Source organism: Melopsittacus undulatus, chromosome 1 (genome assembly GCF_012275295.1).
Source record: "Melopsittacus undulatus isolate bMelUnd1 chromosome 1, bMelUnd1.mat.Z, whole genome shotgun sequence".
NCBI lineage: Eukaryota > Metazoa > Chordata > Aves > Psittaciformes > Psittaculidae > Melopsittacus > Melopsittacus undulatus.
In genome coordinates, this window is record NC_047527.1 from 93,084,158 (window position 1) to 93,096,461 (window position 12,304).

Below are 12,304 nucleotides of genomic sequence, written 5' to 3' on the forward strand. Positions count from 1 at the left end.
CGGAGCTCGCTGCCGCCCCGGGGGAGCCCGAGGGGCGGGGCCGGGAGGCGGGGCCCCTCCGGCGGGCACGTTGCGGCCGGCGCCGCCGCAGCTGTCAGTGTCAGGGAGCCGGCGAACCGGGATCCCGGCTACTCCGAGGGGGAATCCCCCAGCCTCGCCCCCGCAGCCAATCGGCGGGCGGCATGCAAATCACGGCCGCGCCGGGAAGCGGCGGGCCAGTGGGAAGGGAGAGGGGCGGGGAGGTGGCACCCCGTTGGACTGCCGCGAGGACGGTGAGAGCCAATGAGACGGCGAGGCGGGCGGGGCGCGCCCCGGGGGCGGGGCTATGCAAATTTAGTTTGAAAAAGAGGGCGGGAAATCCGAGTTTCGCGGGAGGCCCTTGGCGCGTAACCCGTCTCCTTTCCCTTCATTCATTGTCAGCAGCCGCCGCTTCCTGGAGCCATTTTCCAGCCGGCCCCACACAGCGGGAGCGGCCCCGCTCCATCCGCCGCATCTGCCCGCTCCGGCGCCTCCGTCCCCCCCCGGCGCCCCGCATCCTGCAGCCGGGGCCCCCCCGGCACCCGCAGCCCCCAGTATTTTACGCGGGTCCTCGGCATCGAGGAGGAAAGGAGCTGGGAAGGCCGGGGGGGGAGGGACGGGGGGAGGAGGAGACGCGGCTGCGGGGACAGACCCAGAGGGAAGGATGAGAAGGGGACTCCAGCCGCCGGCCCCGGCAGCGCCGCCGCCCGCACCGTCCACGGAACCCAGAGCAGCCCCCGCCGGCTTCCCGGCCCGCTTTGCCGCCGGCACCTTCATCCAGATCCGCAGCACCGGCGCGGCGGCGGGGGCGCCCTGTGTTGTCTCCTCCTCTGTCGCCGCCGCCGCCGCTTCCCAGGCTCCCGGTGCCTTTGCCCCGGCGGCGGATGGGGGCCAGCCCGCTGGCAGCTCGCTGTACTGCACCCCCCACGGACCCGCCGGCAGGACGGCGCTGCTGCAGCCCGCTCTCGGCGGAGGCCGCCCCCCGGTAATTTTTGTTTTCCCCTGTCCCCGCGGGAGGGTGAAGGGGACCCTGGGGGGGCAGTACCAGGCAGGCCCTCTCCTCACCGCCGTCCGGGCCCGGGGGGGCGGCCGGGGAGTGTGGGGGGTTGAGGGCAGGAAAGGCGGAGGCAGCGCTTTGTTGCAATAAACTTTCCTGCCTCCTTCCCACCCCCCGCTGCCGGGTCTTATTTAAAGGCGAAAAAAAAAGAAATAAAAAATAAGACAAAAAAGGGGGGAGGAATAAAAATAATCCCCCGCCACCTCCCGCCGCATGGCAGCAAACAGCGAGAAGCTGTCGGCGTGGAGGGCCCCATTCCCCACCCGGGGCTGGGGGCCGGGCAGGGCCGTGCCCCGCCGGTGTCTCCGCTTCACCCCCGGAGCCGCCGGTGACGTCTGGCACACGTGCGCGGAGGCCGCGGCTGTGACTGGGAGCCGGGGCGGGCGGGGAGGGGGACGCCGCTTCCTCCTCCTCCTCCTCCTCCTCCCTCTGGCCTGGGACAGCCTGACCGCCGGCCGGCCGCCCCCCGGCCCCCGCTGCTCTCCGAAATGCCCCTGCAGCAGGTCAGTGACTCGTGGGGCGGCGGCGCGCAACGACCCCCGTGCCCGACCCCCCTTCAGGTTGCCGACTCCCCTGATATTTTCCGGGCCAAACCCCCTCTCCCCCCCCAGAAAAATAATCATGCTGTCCCCCCTTATTCCCCCCCCATGGGGTTTTCTTTGTCCTCGCTGTTTTCGGGTGCACGCTTGGCCCTCGTGGGCTGCGCGGAGTTGGAAGCGGGGGAAAGCGAGGGGCATCCCCGCCGGGAGGAGGTCGTGGACGCCGAGGGAGGGGGCGAGCCCCCTCCCTCGGCGTCCACGACCTCCTCCCGGCGATGTGGGATGGCTAAACCCCCCACTACCCCTTCCTCTCTCGCCCCGGTGCGCCACTGCCCGGGCAAAGCGGGTTTTAACATCCCCCTCCCGCTTCTCCCCACCCCCCCCCATCAGCCAGTCGGTGATGGTCCCAGGTATCAGATGCTGCTCTAAGTCCGAAATACTTTTTGCAAGCGCTTGGGAGCAGCGTTTCTGTGCAGCCGGGGGACGGTGAGGAGCTGCCTTCCGCGTGGGTTTTTGCGAGCGTTGGCTGCAGAGGTAGTGATTGGGAGTTTCAAGGCTCATCACATCCCTACCCGAACCTCTTTTAATTCTGTTTTAAATAAGTATCTTTGCTGTAAAAAGTAGCTGTTTTGGGGGGGTTCTTCATATCCCAGCGGTGCTCAATGTCAAGAAGCTGGTTCAAGGCACTTTGTAAATATTTGGCAGTCTGATGGAAAGGTTTGATTCCTAAAAGGTGTTGGTGAGCGAATACAGAAAGGAACATATGTTATGAGATGATTCTGTGAGAATAATTGCACAGGGTGTTTTGGCTTTGTGGGAGGGATTTTGGTGTCATGGGAGACTCCTAAAATGTCTTCTTAATGGGTACTACAAGACCTTCAAATATGAATTTAAAGCACTGGGGGGTGGGGGAGGGTATACTGTTCACGTCTTTAACAAGAGAAACTCCCAGCCATAAAAGCATCTTTCCGTACTCAAAGTTTGGAAGCGGGAAAGCAGTTTTGGCCTCTGCCTGCAAGTTGTGAGTTTGTTTTATACCCTCACCCTCCATGTTTACTTGGGAAGACTGGTCAGGCTGGCGGTACCTACAGGCTCTAGTTGGCACCCTCCCAGGGCAGTAAGCCATCCGTGGCACGTGCCAGGAAAGGGGCTGCACATCCCACTCTCTGCTGGCAGCTGTGCTAATGTGTGTGCCTCTCTCAGAGCCTGGTTTGTTGCAGACCCGTCTTTTGGGAGGTAAGGCTGAAAGTGCCCTAGTGCTCTGCCTTGTCTTCCTGCTCTGCAATCCACTTGGTGGGGAGGTGATCCAGCCCTTTTGCAGCTCTTCAGCTCCCACTCAGTTTTCCCTAAAACTTGCAGGGGATTTTTTGGCTCTGAGAGGTGAGGGTATTTCCCAGTTAGTTTTCCCAGTTGGCTCCTAATTGAGTATTTTTGAGAAACTTACACCAAAGACTGGTGTGAGGAATGATAGAACGCTTAGTAGCTGAGGCAGTGAGTTTAGGCAAGTAGCACCAATATAAATTTAGCACTTGATTAGCAAGTAGCGCATGGAGTCCAAGGCCCCCAGCTCAAAACAAGGCCCTGGTATGCAAAAGACTAGGGATAAGTCTAATATAAGTAAATTTGGCCAGCACACCTGCACTGGTTAGGGTTGTGAAAATACTCCAGCTCTTCAGATGTAACTGTGCTGGCCACCCATCCATCACTTCCAAATGTAAGTTATGATATGGACTAGAAAGCATTCAGTACAGTTTAGGTTTTTCAGGGAGGTGTTTGACTGTAGGAGCAAATGAAAAAGTTTCCTTTGCTGAAGTGAGCTGCTTGTTCTTCCCAGGAATTTGTTGGTTACTTTATCTAAGATTGTGCAAGTGTAACCTTGCTGGAAAAGCCTTGAAATGTGGCCTAGTCCATTACAGCAGGAGTCTCTAGCCCCAAACTGATGAGTTTGCGCACTCTGTCTGCCAAGCGGGTGTTTCAATATGGTCCAAGACCTGTTCCTTGCTCAGTCACTGCCTGATGTGGTGGTTCCTGTGGCCCCAGGTTGCTAACTGGGCTTTTGTACCCCGGTGAGCCCTGGCTCTGGGAGGCTGTGACCTAGCCTGTTGGCCCTTTCAACCTGAGGAGCTTTTTCGTGACTCCTGTGGAGTTAATAGAAAGTGTTACCGGGCAGATCTGAACCCCTGCCATGGCTTAAACACAAGTGGTAATGAAGAATTAACCCTTGCAAAGCGACCATGAGCTTGCTCTCCTGGGGAAAGCCTGAGCCTCTGGAGACAGGGTGAGTGCTGCTGCAAGGGCAGGTGCTGCAGGCCCTGTGCCCTACCCTGCCGCAGGCTGGTGCTGCTTCCCTTCATCCCTTCCTTTCTGGAATCTCATACTTCCCAGGATGGATAATTAACCCTGACCAGAATAAAAAATTAAAGATTTTCTGCTGGGTAGGCTGGTTGAACCGGCTAATAGAAGGTCTGGTAAATGCTGGGGACCTTCAAGGGAAGGTGATGGCCAGTGAAAGGGCATGGATTTAGTGACAGCATGCCATTTTGGTGGCAGTGAGCTTGTAAATCACCTTGGTTCCTCATGGAAATGTGGGAGAAACTAATGTTTGATAAGGTACCCCAAAAGCATTCTTGCTGGTGTTGCCTTCTCACTTGGTGTGAGAAAGTCACCACCATTTGCAAATCCCAGTACTTAAAAATGAGGCTGCTATAAAGGCAAGCTGCTCAAAATGTTTCTAATTCAAATAGTGGAGAATTTCTTACTGTCTTTGGGTTATAAAGATAAGCCTTTAAGAAGAGGGCCATTTTCTTAGCCATGAGAAAATGCTTAAATGGAGACACCACCCACATGTTAAGTCCTTTTTAAAAGGGGCTAAATCCTCTTAACAACAATATCTTTAGAGAACTCCTGTGGCCTTTAGATGACATAGGCTGTGGAGAGGCTGGTTCGGCATACTTCAGAAGGGGGCGGGAGGATTTACATTTCCAAACTGAATACTTAGCACCCCTTGCATTTTTTTTCTGGTGGTTTAGAAAGCACCTCTTCCTCCCTCCTCCTCAGCATGTCACAGCTGGAAAGGGAGAAAAATGGGGTAACTCAGTTTTCTCCTAGGTGTTAGGTAAAGGAGCAAGTCTTTAGGACATAAATACCGAAAAAGGATTTAAGGTATGGGAGAAAAACCTGTAGGTTGCATAAAGGAAGTGGGTCGTTAACTAGGAGCTCTTCTTCTGCAGGACTAAAAAGGTTTGTCTATGAAGATGCAGGTGTTTTCATATTCAGACCCACTTCTGTATTTCTTTGCCTGACAGTTTGTGTTACTAAGGGTGAATGCTAGCATGAGTTTGCGGCCTTTGCTTTTTGAATAGCATTTAAGGGAGTTTCTTTGGTTTAAATCCATCTCTTCCAGCAACAGACTGCTTGCTTCTGAGCCCAAGGAGGTACCACATGGTCCTTTGGCACAGTTATCTGTGGAGAGTTCAAAGAGGTATAAATCCCGATTGCTCTAACTGTGCCAACAAGCATCTAGTAGAAAGCAGGCATCCTAATAAAACCGTACAGGAATAGCCTGTAGCTTGCTGTGCTTGCTGGAGGTGGTTTTGCTATCCTTACACAGAGTCCAGCTATGCTGTTGTGGCTCCGTCTGCACCAGAACTATTGAAGTATGGTAGCCTCATGATGATAAGGGCTTTTGGCAGGTTTCCATGAGCAGCTGAGCCACTCAAAGGCTTTACTTTACTTCTACTGGAAGGAGTAGGCTTGCTTCTCCCTCAGTCTCTTCTGTGTTATCTCCTTTGCCCTGCTTCGGCCGCGCAGTGATCTTCCCCCACCTCTATGCTTGTGGAGCATCCGGCTGTACTGGTGGTTTGGTTTTCTGCTGCTTTAATAAGGTAAAATAGCTGGGTCTGGTGAGCATTAGGTTGGACCTGTGGTAGGTATTGGGCATACATGGCCCAAGATGGGATGAGTCTGTTGAAGGAGACAGGAACTTTCCCATGCAGTGCTGTTGAGGTGTTACATTGGTTTCCTCAGCCTCAGATTTTCAGAAGATAGTCTTGCGTGTTCTTACCATGGTGTTGTGCGACCATGGAGAAGGTGTTGCGGTTTAAGCGACAGAAGGTATCTTCCTTGTGTCACCAGCCTGCTTGCCAAAGTCTGCATATGGGTCACTTTATGGCCAGTTTATTCTGCTGTAGTAGGTGCTTCAACTGATCGAGCAATTAAAAGCATTTCTTTCCCCCCACTTTATCCCAGATATATTGCTGTTGCTCTGTTAACTTTTAGTGCTCATTTGTGAGTATCTGCAAACATTAAAACATAAATAATAATAAAAAAAATCTTTAAATTTGGAAACAGCTGTGTTTTGCAAGATGGAAGGTTGTCTCACTGCTTCTCTGACTATGGCCATGGCATACATTTGAGGAAGGAACACAAGAAGAGGGCTTGCACAAAGCCCTTATCCTACTTACTTTGAGAAAGCACTTCCTTGGTCAGAGTTGCAATGAGTTTTACAGCTACCAATGGCCTGTGATTTTTGTCCAACCCCTGTTTGAACCTAGTTGTAGTTTTGATCCCGTGTAGCAACAAGTTCTGCCTATGATTTAGATATCTTGTATGCAAGCAAAAAACAATTCTATTTGTTTCTGCCTTCCCCCCCCCATTTTGAACTTGCTGTCTGTAGTGGGTTTGGGTGATCCTAGATATTTTGGTAGGGGAAATTATTTTCTCATACGCTTCTCTACTCATGAGACATTACCTTCTGTCCCCAGTTGTCCTCTCCAAGCTGAAAAGTGCTAGACCATTTAATTTCTCTTAAAATGAAAGCCATTAATGTTAAAAATAAAGATATATTATAAAAAGGTGAGAAACAAAGATGTGAGCTTTGAGCTTTTCTTAGTAGGGTTCTTCAAGTATGACACCTTTCAAACCTCAGTCTTCACTTCTGAAGGTGTGTGTTGGGCTGGTGGCCATGGCTTTATTGGCAGGGTTGGTCCTGGTGCTGGGGTGGAGGGATGTGAGGGTGGCTCGGGCTTTAATCCTGGCTTATGAGGGAGCTGCCTGCCAAGGATGGTTTGGAGACTGTGACTTCAGTTCAGATGGGCTTCTTGCACTGATGGTGGTGATGTAGATCCAGTCCTGCCCAGAGCAAACCTTCAGCAGATGGGGTGCTCTTCTTAGTGTAACTAAATCTCCAGGTTTTACAGTCTCTGCAAATAATCTCATTTACAGCTGGCAGCTCTGAGTGTGTGTATATATCGTGGCAGCTCTCATGCTTACAAATGACTAAGTTGGACTTCAGGCTTTTGTTTTGGCTGGCAGAGTTAATCACTTCCTGCATTATTTTTCATGAGCAGAATTGCGTTCGTTGCTACGGGGAGCAGAAACCCCCTTCATGTGCTGAGGGGCAGTGATGTGTAGTGGGAGGGAGCCCCCGGTGCCTCTGGGATGGGGCTGCTATGGTGCTTGAGGTGATGCTGATGAAGTATTTGGACACGGTTTCAATTTCAGTTCTGTTTGAAGACAGACTTGGCAAAATTTCTCAATTTATCACATCTTTAAAAGGGAACTATTTCACTTCTGTTTTCCTCAAGTAAGTTGGTCCAAAACCACACTTGGAAGTGCTATGCCTGGCATGGATGTCTCTTGAAGTACTATGCTGTCTGCCTGGATGGTGCTTCTATTTGCTGGATCTCATGGCATTCATGGAGTTCTTAATGCCTTGTGGGCTCAATGTGAGCTGTGGTTAAATACTTCTGTCTGCAACCCTTGTAAAGGGAGAAGACAAGAGCTTGACTAGGCATTCATGAAGCTAATGCATACTGAAAATAGCATGTCCTCCGTGCATTTTAGCCCTCTTTTTATGCATATACAGATACATCACAAATGTGCTGGTAGTTGTTTGCAATCTGAATTTGCCTAAGGTTAATGGCATATGTCATGCCTCTCTTATCCTACTTGTGAATGGGAACAGTTGTTGACCTGAGCTGTTAGCGTGTGGGACCTAACAAACTAACTGCCACCACTGCACATGCATGCCCTGCAGCTTTCAGGCTTTCGTGCCAAAGGTCTTTTGGCCAGGACTAAGCTAGGAAGAAAAGAAAGGTGGAGCTCTGAAGATCACCTTTTCAGAATCAGCTTGCACCTTTTTGTGACTGCGCTGAGTTATATGAGCAAGTATGGCTTTTGTTTATTCCTTCCACTAGAAGTAAAGCCAGTACCCTGTTCAGTAACTTCATGTAAGTAGGATGCTTAATTTGATCACCTACATCTACTTTGCAAGACTTCATTCAGTTCGAATGTGGTTGCACCTAGGCCCAGAACTGTCAGCTACCTAAGGCTCATAGCATTTTCAGGTGCCCTACTTAAAAGGTCCAGGACCTGATTTTTAGGATATTAGGTGCTTCCTGTGATATTGAGTTGCAGTACTGGAGAAGTTGGGTCCTCACAATAGGGTTTTAGGGTCTTGTTGACACTGCAAGCCACTAGTTGTTTTGCAACACAGAAAACATGTAAACAACTATTTTTGATGAAAGCAAACTGTATTGGGAAACTGAATAACAAGAGGTGTCTGCTTGTCCTTGGCTACCTCACCTCCAGCATTCCCACTCCAAGTTGTGGTGAGTGTTGGTTAATGCATGCAGAGATTCTAGAAGTAATTTTTATTAAGGAACTTCTTGAAAGACTGTCTCCTCTTTGCACTGCTGTTCTGGTTTTGTTCTTTTTGGTTGTGGTACAGCTGTTGGTTCAAAGGTTGCTGCATATTGCACAACTTACTGCTAGAAAGTGGGGTGGGGGAAGAAACTCATTGGCAAACTTCCTTCCTTGTTAATTAAGGTGACATAAAATTCTCTGTTTCAGGGGCTGTCTCCATGCAGTGCAACAGTCAAATTCTTATATATAGTGTAAGGCTTATCTATCCACTCTACTAGTTCTCTCTAAATAAGATTTTCTCTTCATTTTGGTTCTACCCCTTAGTTATAAAGTCTTACTAAAATTGGAGTGCTGTAACAGATATATTTTCTTCTTGCAAGCCACTGAATCTGCACTGTAGGATTTCATGATTTTTGCACATTTTAAAGTACAGATGTAATTTTAGAGTGAAACACTTCTCCCTAGAGCGAGTGTACTATGCTCTCTATAAAACTTAGCTTTCAAATTTGCCTTTCAAATGTTGTTCAGAAACAAACTGGCATGAGACTTGCTTGCATCCCTCCTACCTAGACTCTTATTTAAGACATGTCATCTGGCGAACTTCAGGTCTGGAAGTAAAAAAAGTAACCTCTTGGCCAAGCATTTATATTCATATGGTCCATTTACATTGACAATAGGCTTCTGGCTTTTTGGGTGCTACTACAGTGTAAGTAGGATAGGTATGTAAAAATATTAAATGGTGTGCAGAAAGGGTTTTGTCTTGTACCGTACATGGGATGGTGGTTTGTGTGTATCAGGTTGTCTGCTGTGTACTGGAAAATACATGCTTTAAAGGGCAGGTTTGAAGGGCTTGCTGCGTTCTCTGTCTGCTTCTGCAATGGAAACTGGCTTTCCTTCACCCTCTTTCCTTCACCCTCTGCTTGGTCCTTTTTAACATCTGTTGGTTTTAAAGTAGTTTTTCCAACTAGAGATGCTAGAAATTGAATTATATGGAATTACAATGTCTTGAGTGATGCTAGTAACCTAATAGTGCCTTCAGTACTTGTTTCCTTGTGGCGCTAACTCTGGAAGTAAATGGCAATTACCATGCATATATGCTGGTGTTATTTTGCCTTGCCAGCGCTGTGTTTTTAGACAGCGTTGGTCGCACACATTGACAGTCAGTTTTTTGTCCCCATACAGTAAGCTGGTTCACACTTTGTCTAATGTCTTCGCATAGCGGGAATTGATGTTGGTTACAGCTCTCACAGAAGGCTTTTGTGTGGCGATATCTGAAAGCTGTCTTGTTGGAGCTTTTATCAAGGCTATTGCAATGGGGCCATTATCCCCGCTCATGGCCAACATAGATATTCACAGAAATTTTTATAATAATGCTTAGTAAGTGGCACGCTGGCCGAGAGCGACAATGCTGGCGTGGTACAGAAATAATACCCGAGGTGGCAGCTGTGCCGCGGCGGGGCGTTATCTGTCCTTGCAGACCGGGGACAGGGTGGGAAGGGAACCCCGCATGGGGCAGACGGAGGCTGGTGATCGGGGCTATCGCAGGCACGAATAATCCTGGCTGTCGGCTCAGCAGAATAAAGTTTTACTTTTCATGGTAAGACTCTTATTGTGTGGCTCCAAGTAACCCTGATGTGAATTGCTGTGTAATAGTTTTGCACCTTGTCCTTCCCCCCCCCACCCCTCCCCCTTATCTCTCAGCTGCGTGATATCTGTAGCCTAAAAACGTCTCTTGGGAGTTATGTAAAACTGCGAGTTGGGTGAGAGGAAGCCGTTCACAACTCCACTGTAGTACTCTTTTTAAGCACAAACCTCTTGAGCTGGTAGAAAAGACAACTTACTACTTGAGGTGGGGGCAGGGAGGGCTTTAATAGCATTTTCACCGGCTGCTTTGTCTCAACAGTGGCTATTTCACAGGGTTTATTCTTTTTTTCCCCTCAGGATCTGGAAGTTAGAAAAAGCTCTTTTTGTAAAGACAGTGCCATGAAAGCATAAGCAAGTTGCTCATTTTCATTCTCTGGTTCTTAATCATAAGAGCTGCCTTGATGATTTTTTTCCCACCTCAAATTAGCAGCTTATTTATAACATGCTAATGTTCTGCATGCCCGTCGGTATTACTGTTCTGTCGTGCTGAGCTGAGAATTGTTCTCTCAAAAACTGACACTGTGAAGATGACATAAATGAACATGGGAGATAGCATATGATACAGAGAATTTCAGGTGGCTTTTGGTATGACTTGTGGTTCACACTTCTTTCTATAAAATCATTTTAAGTTTCTTTTCTGATTTCAGTTGCTAGTCATGCTTTTATTGCTTATTCTTTATTTTTTACTGAAAGGAAAATGAAGACCATTGCCTTTTTGGCACCTTGGCTATCCTTTCATTCCTTTTGGCAAATATTTCTATGATACCTCCCGTGTCTGCCACAAGCTGCCTTCTTGGATTGTATGCAGGGGAGTGAGGAACTTCAGGGGGTATTTCCGCCTTCTCAGGGCCCTTGCAACAAGCACTTCACAGCTGAGAACCAGCAAGACCCCTGCAGGAAGGCTCTTGAGATCTAAGGATTAGCAGCATCCTTCCCAATAGTCCTCTGCTTCAGCTGCTATACAGAAAGACTGAGGAGCATTCCAAGTCCAGGCCATGCAACACAGGGTGTCTTGTGCATGAAGAAGGAAATGGCAAAATAAAAACACATCCCATGACTTGTATTTGCAGCCATGTGCTTTGTGGGTGTTTGCAAGAAAGGTGGTAATGAAAGGTGCAAGATCAGTTGGAGGCCTCCAATACTGCTTGCTTGTGCCCTGTTCCCTAAAGGTGCTCTTCATGTCGCTGCTGGACTTGGTGTGCTGAAGCCCTTTCCTTTTCTTATCTTGGTAACATGTTTTTGCTGAATATGTGGGAAGTGAATGCAACATTAGTGAACAGGTTGTGTGCTGTCGGCTGGGTATTAAGCTGAGGTATGGCCTTCTGTGGACATAAGTGAGTTAATGCTTATCAAGCTTTTTTTGTGGTGTTCCTTTCTTTTTTGGTGGGGGAGAAACCCACTTTGCTATGAAGGGGAATGTGTAGGGGATTCCAGAGACTGACATATTTAATTAAATTAGGAGGGTGAAAAAAAGAGAAAGAAAAGAAAAGCAAGCTTGTAGGCAGGCAAATTCCCCTTATTCAGAGAAAGCCATATGTTCAGGATACTATCCTTGGTGTGATTTATTTGCTTCAGAATTAGGAAGGAGGGTTGCTAGGAAAAGAAAGATGCATTCACTTCTTTCACCTTAAAGAATTTTATGAGGGTGATTACCATCTCCCTCTTTTCTGCCTCTTTCCTAGTCCCAGAGAATAATCAATTTAGCAATAAGTCAGAGCAAGCAAAAAAGTGATTGTTCTCATCTGCAATGCAGAGACTAAGACGGGCTCTCTATTGAAGGCCAAAATCAAGTATTTCTGCTTCAAAGTGAGTCAGGAATTATCAAATAATTCCACCCTTTTATTTTCCCCTTCAGTTCTGTATAGTTTTTGTTTTCTTGACTACCCTTCAGTTCTTTCAATGGCCTCAGTGCCATTTTGAATACATTTCCCTACTTCCTCCAAGGTGGGGGAAGCAGCACTGGTAGTATCAGACAGGCATTGTATCTGTTGCTAGTACTTGATTTGAAGTGGAGAATTGCAGCTTTCCCAGCTGTTTGAAGATCTTGATTGCCTCAGCATGTGAAGAACAGCCCTCAAACTCTGCTTGACTGGCAGTTGAGAAGGGAAGAATCTTCTTAAGACATTGCAGGGAGAAAACTGTAGGCATCTGTGAGGTGCTATAGCATATCTAGATAAAAATATCACATACTTGAGCTTGTCTATTGACTTGTTCAATGATGATGCCTTGTTGAAATGGAAAAAAACCCAGCAGATCTGGAATAATTCTAAATTCCTTGAACTTTGTGTAATACTGCAATGGTGCAAAGGGACAGCATAAGGATCCCAGCAAATGTACTTGCCCACTAGGGCAGCCCGGCCTCTTTCCCTGGTCGTGCAAGCATGGCGTGCCTAGAAGATTA

General features: G+C 48.5%; 1 protein-coding gene across 3 annotated transcripts in view; it reads left to right on the top strand.

Annotated features, from left to right (window-relative positions):
- The first annotated feature begins 431 nt into the window (after positions 1 to 431).
- E2F3 (E2F transcription factor 3) overlaps positions 432 to 12,304 on the top strand; it is a 43,183-nt gene continuing 31,310 nt past the window's right edge. The window contains exon 1 of one of the 3 annotated variants that reach the window (XM_034064975.1): positions 432 to 1,003. In XM_034064975.1, coding sequence (XP_033920866.1) covers positions 683 to 1,003 — 321 coding nt within the window. In that variant the 5' untranslated portion in view covers positions 432 to 682. Of the gene's footprint in view, positions 1,004 to 1,531; positions 1,579 to 12,304 lie in introns of those variants that run through there. The other 2 variants (XM_034064986.1, XM_034064981.1) reach the window with 2 other exon arrangements.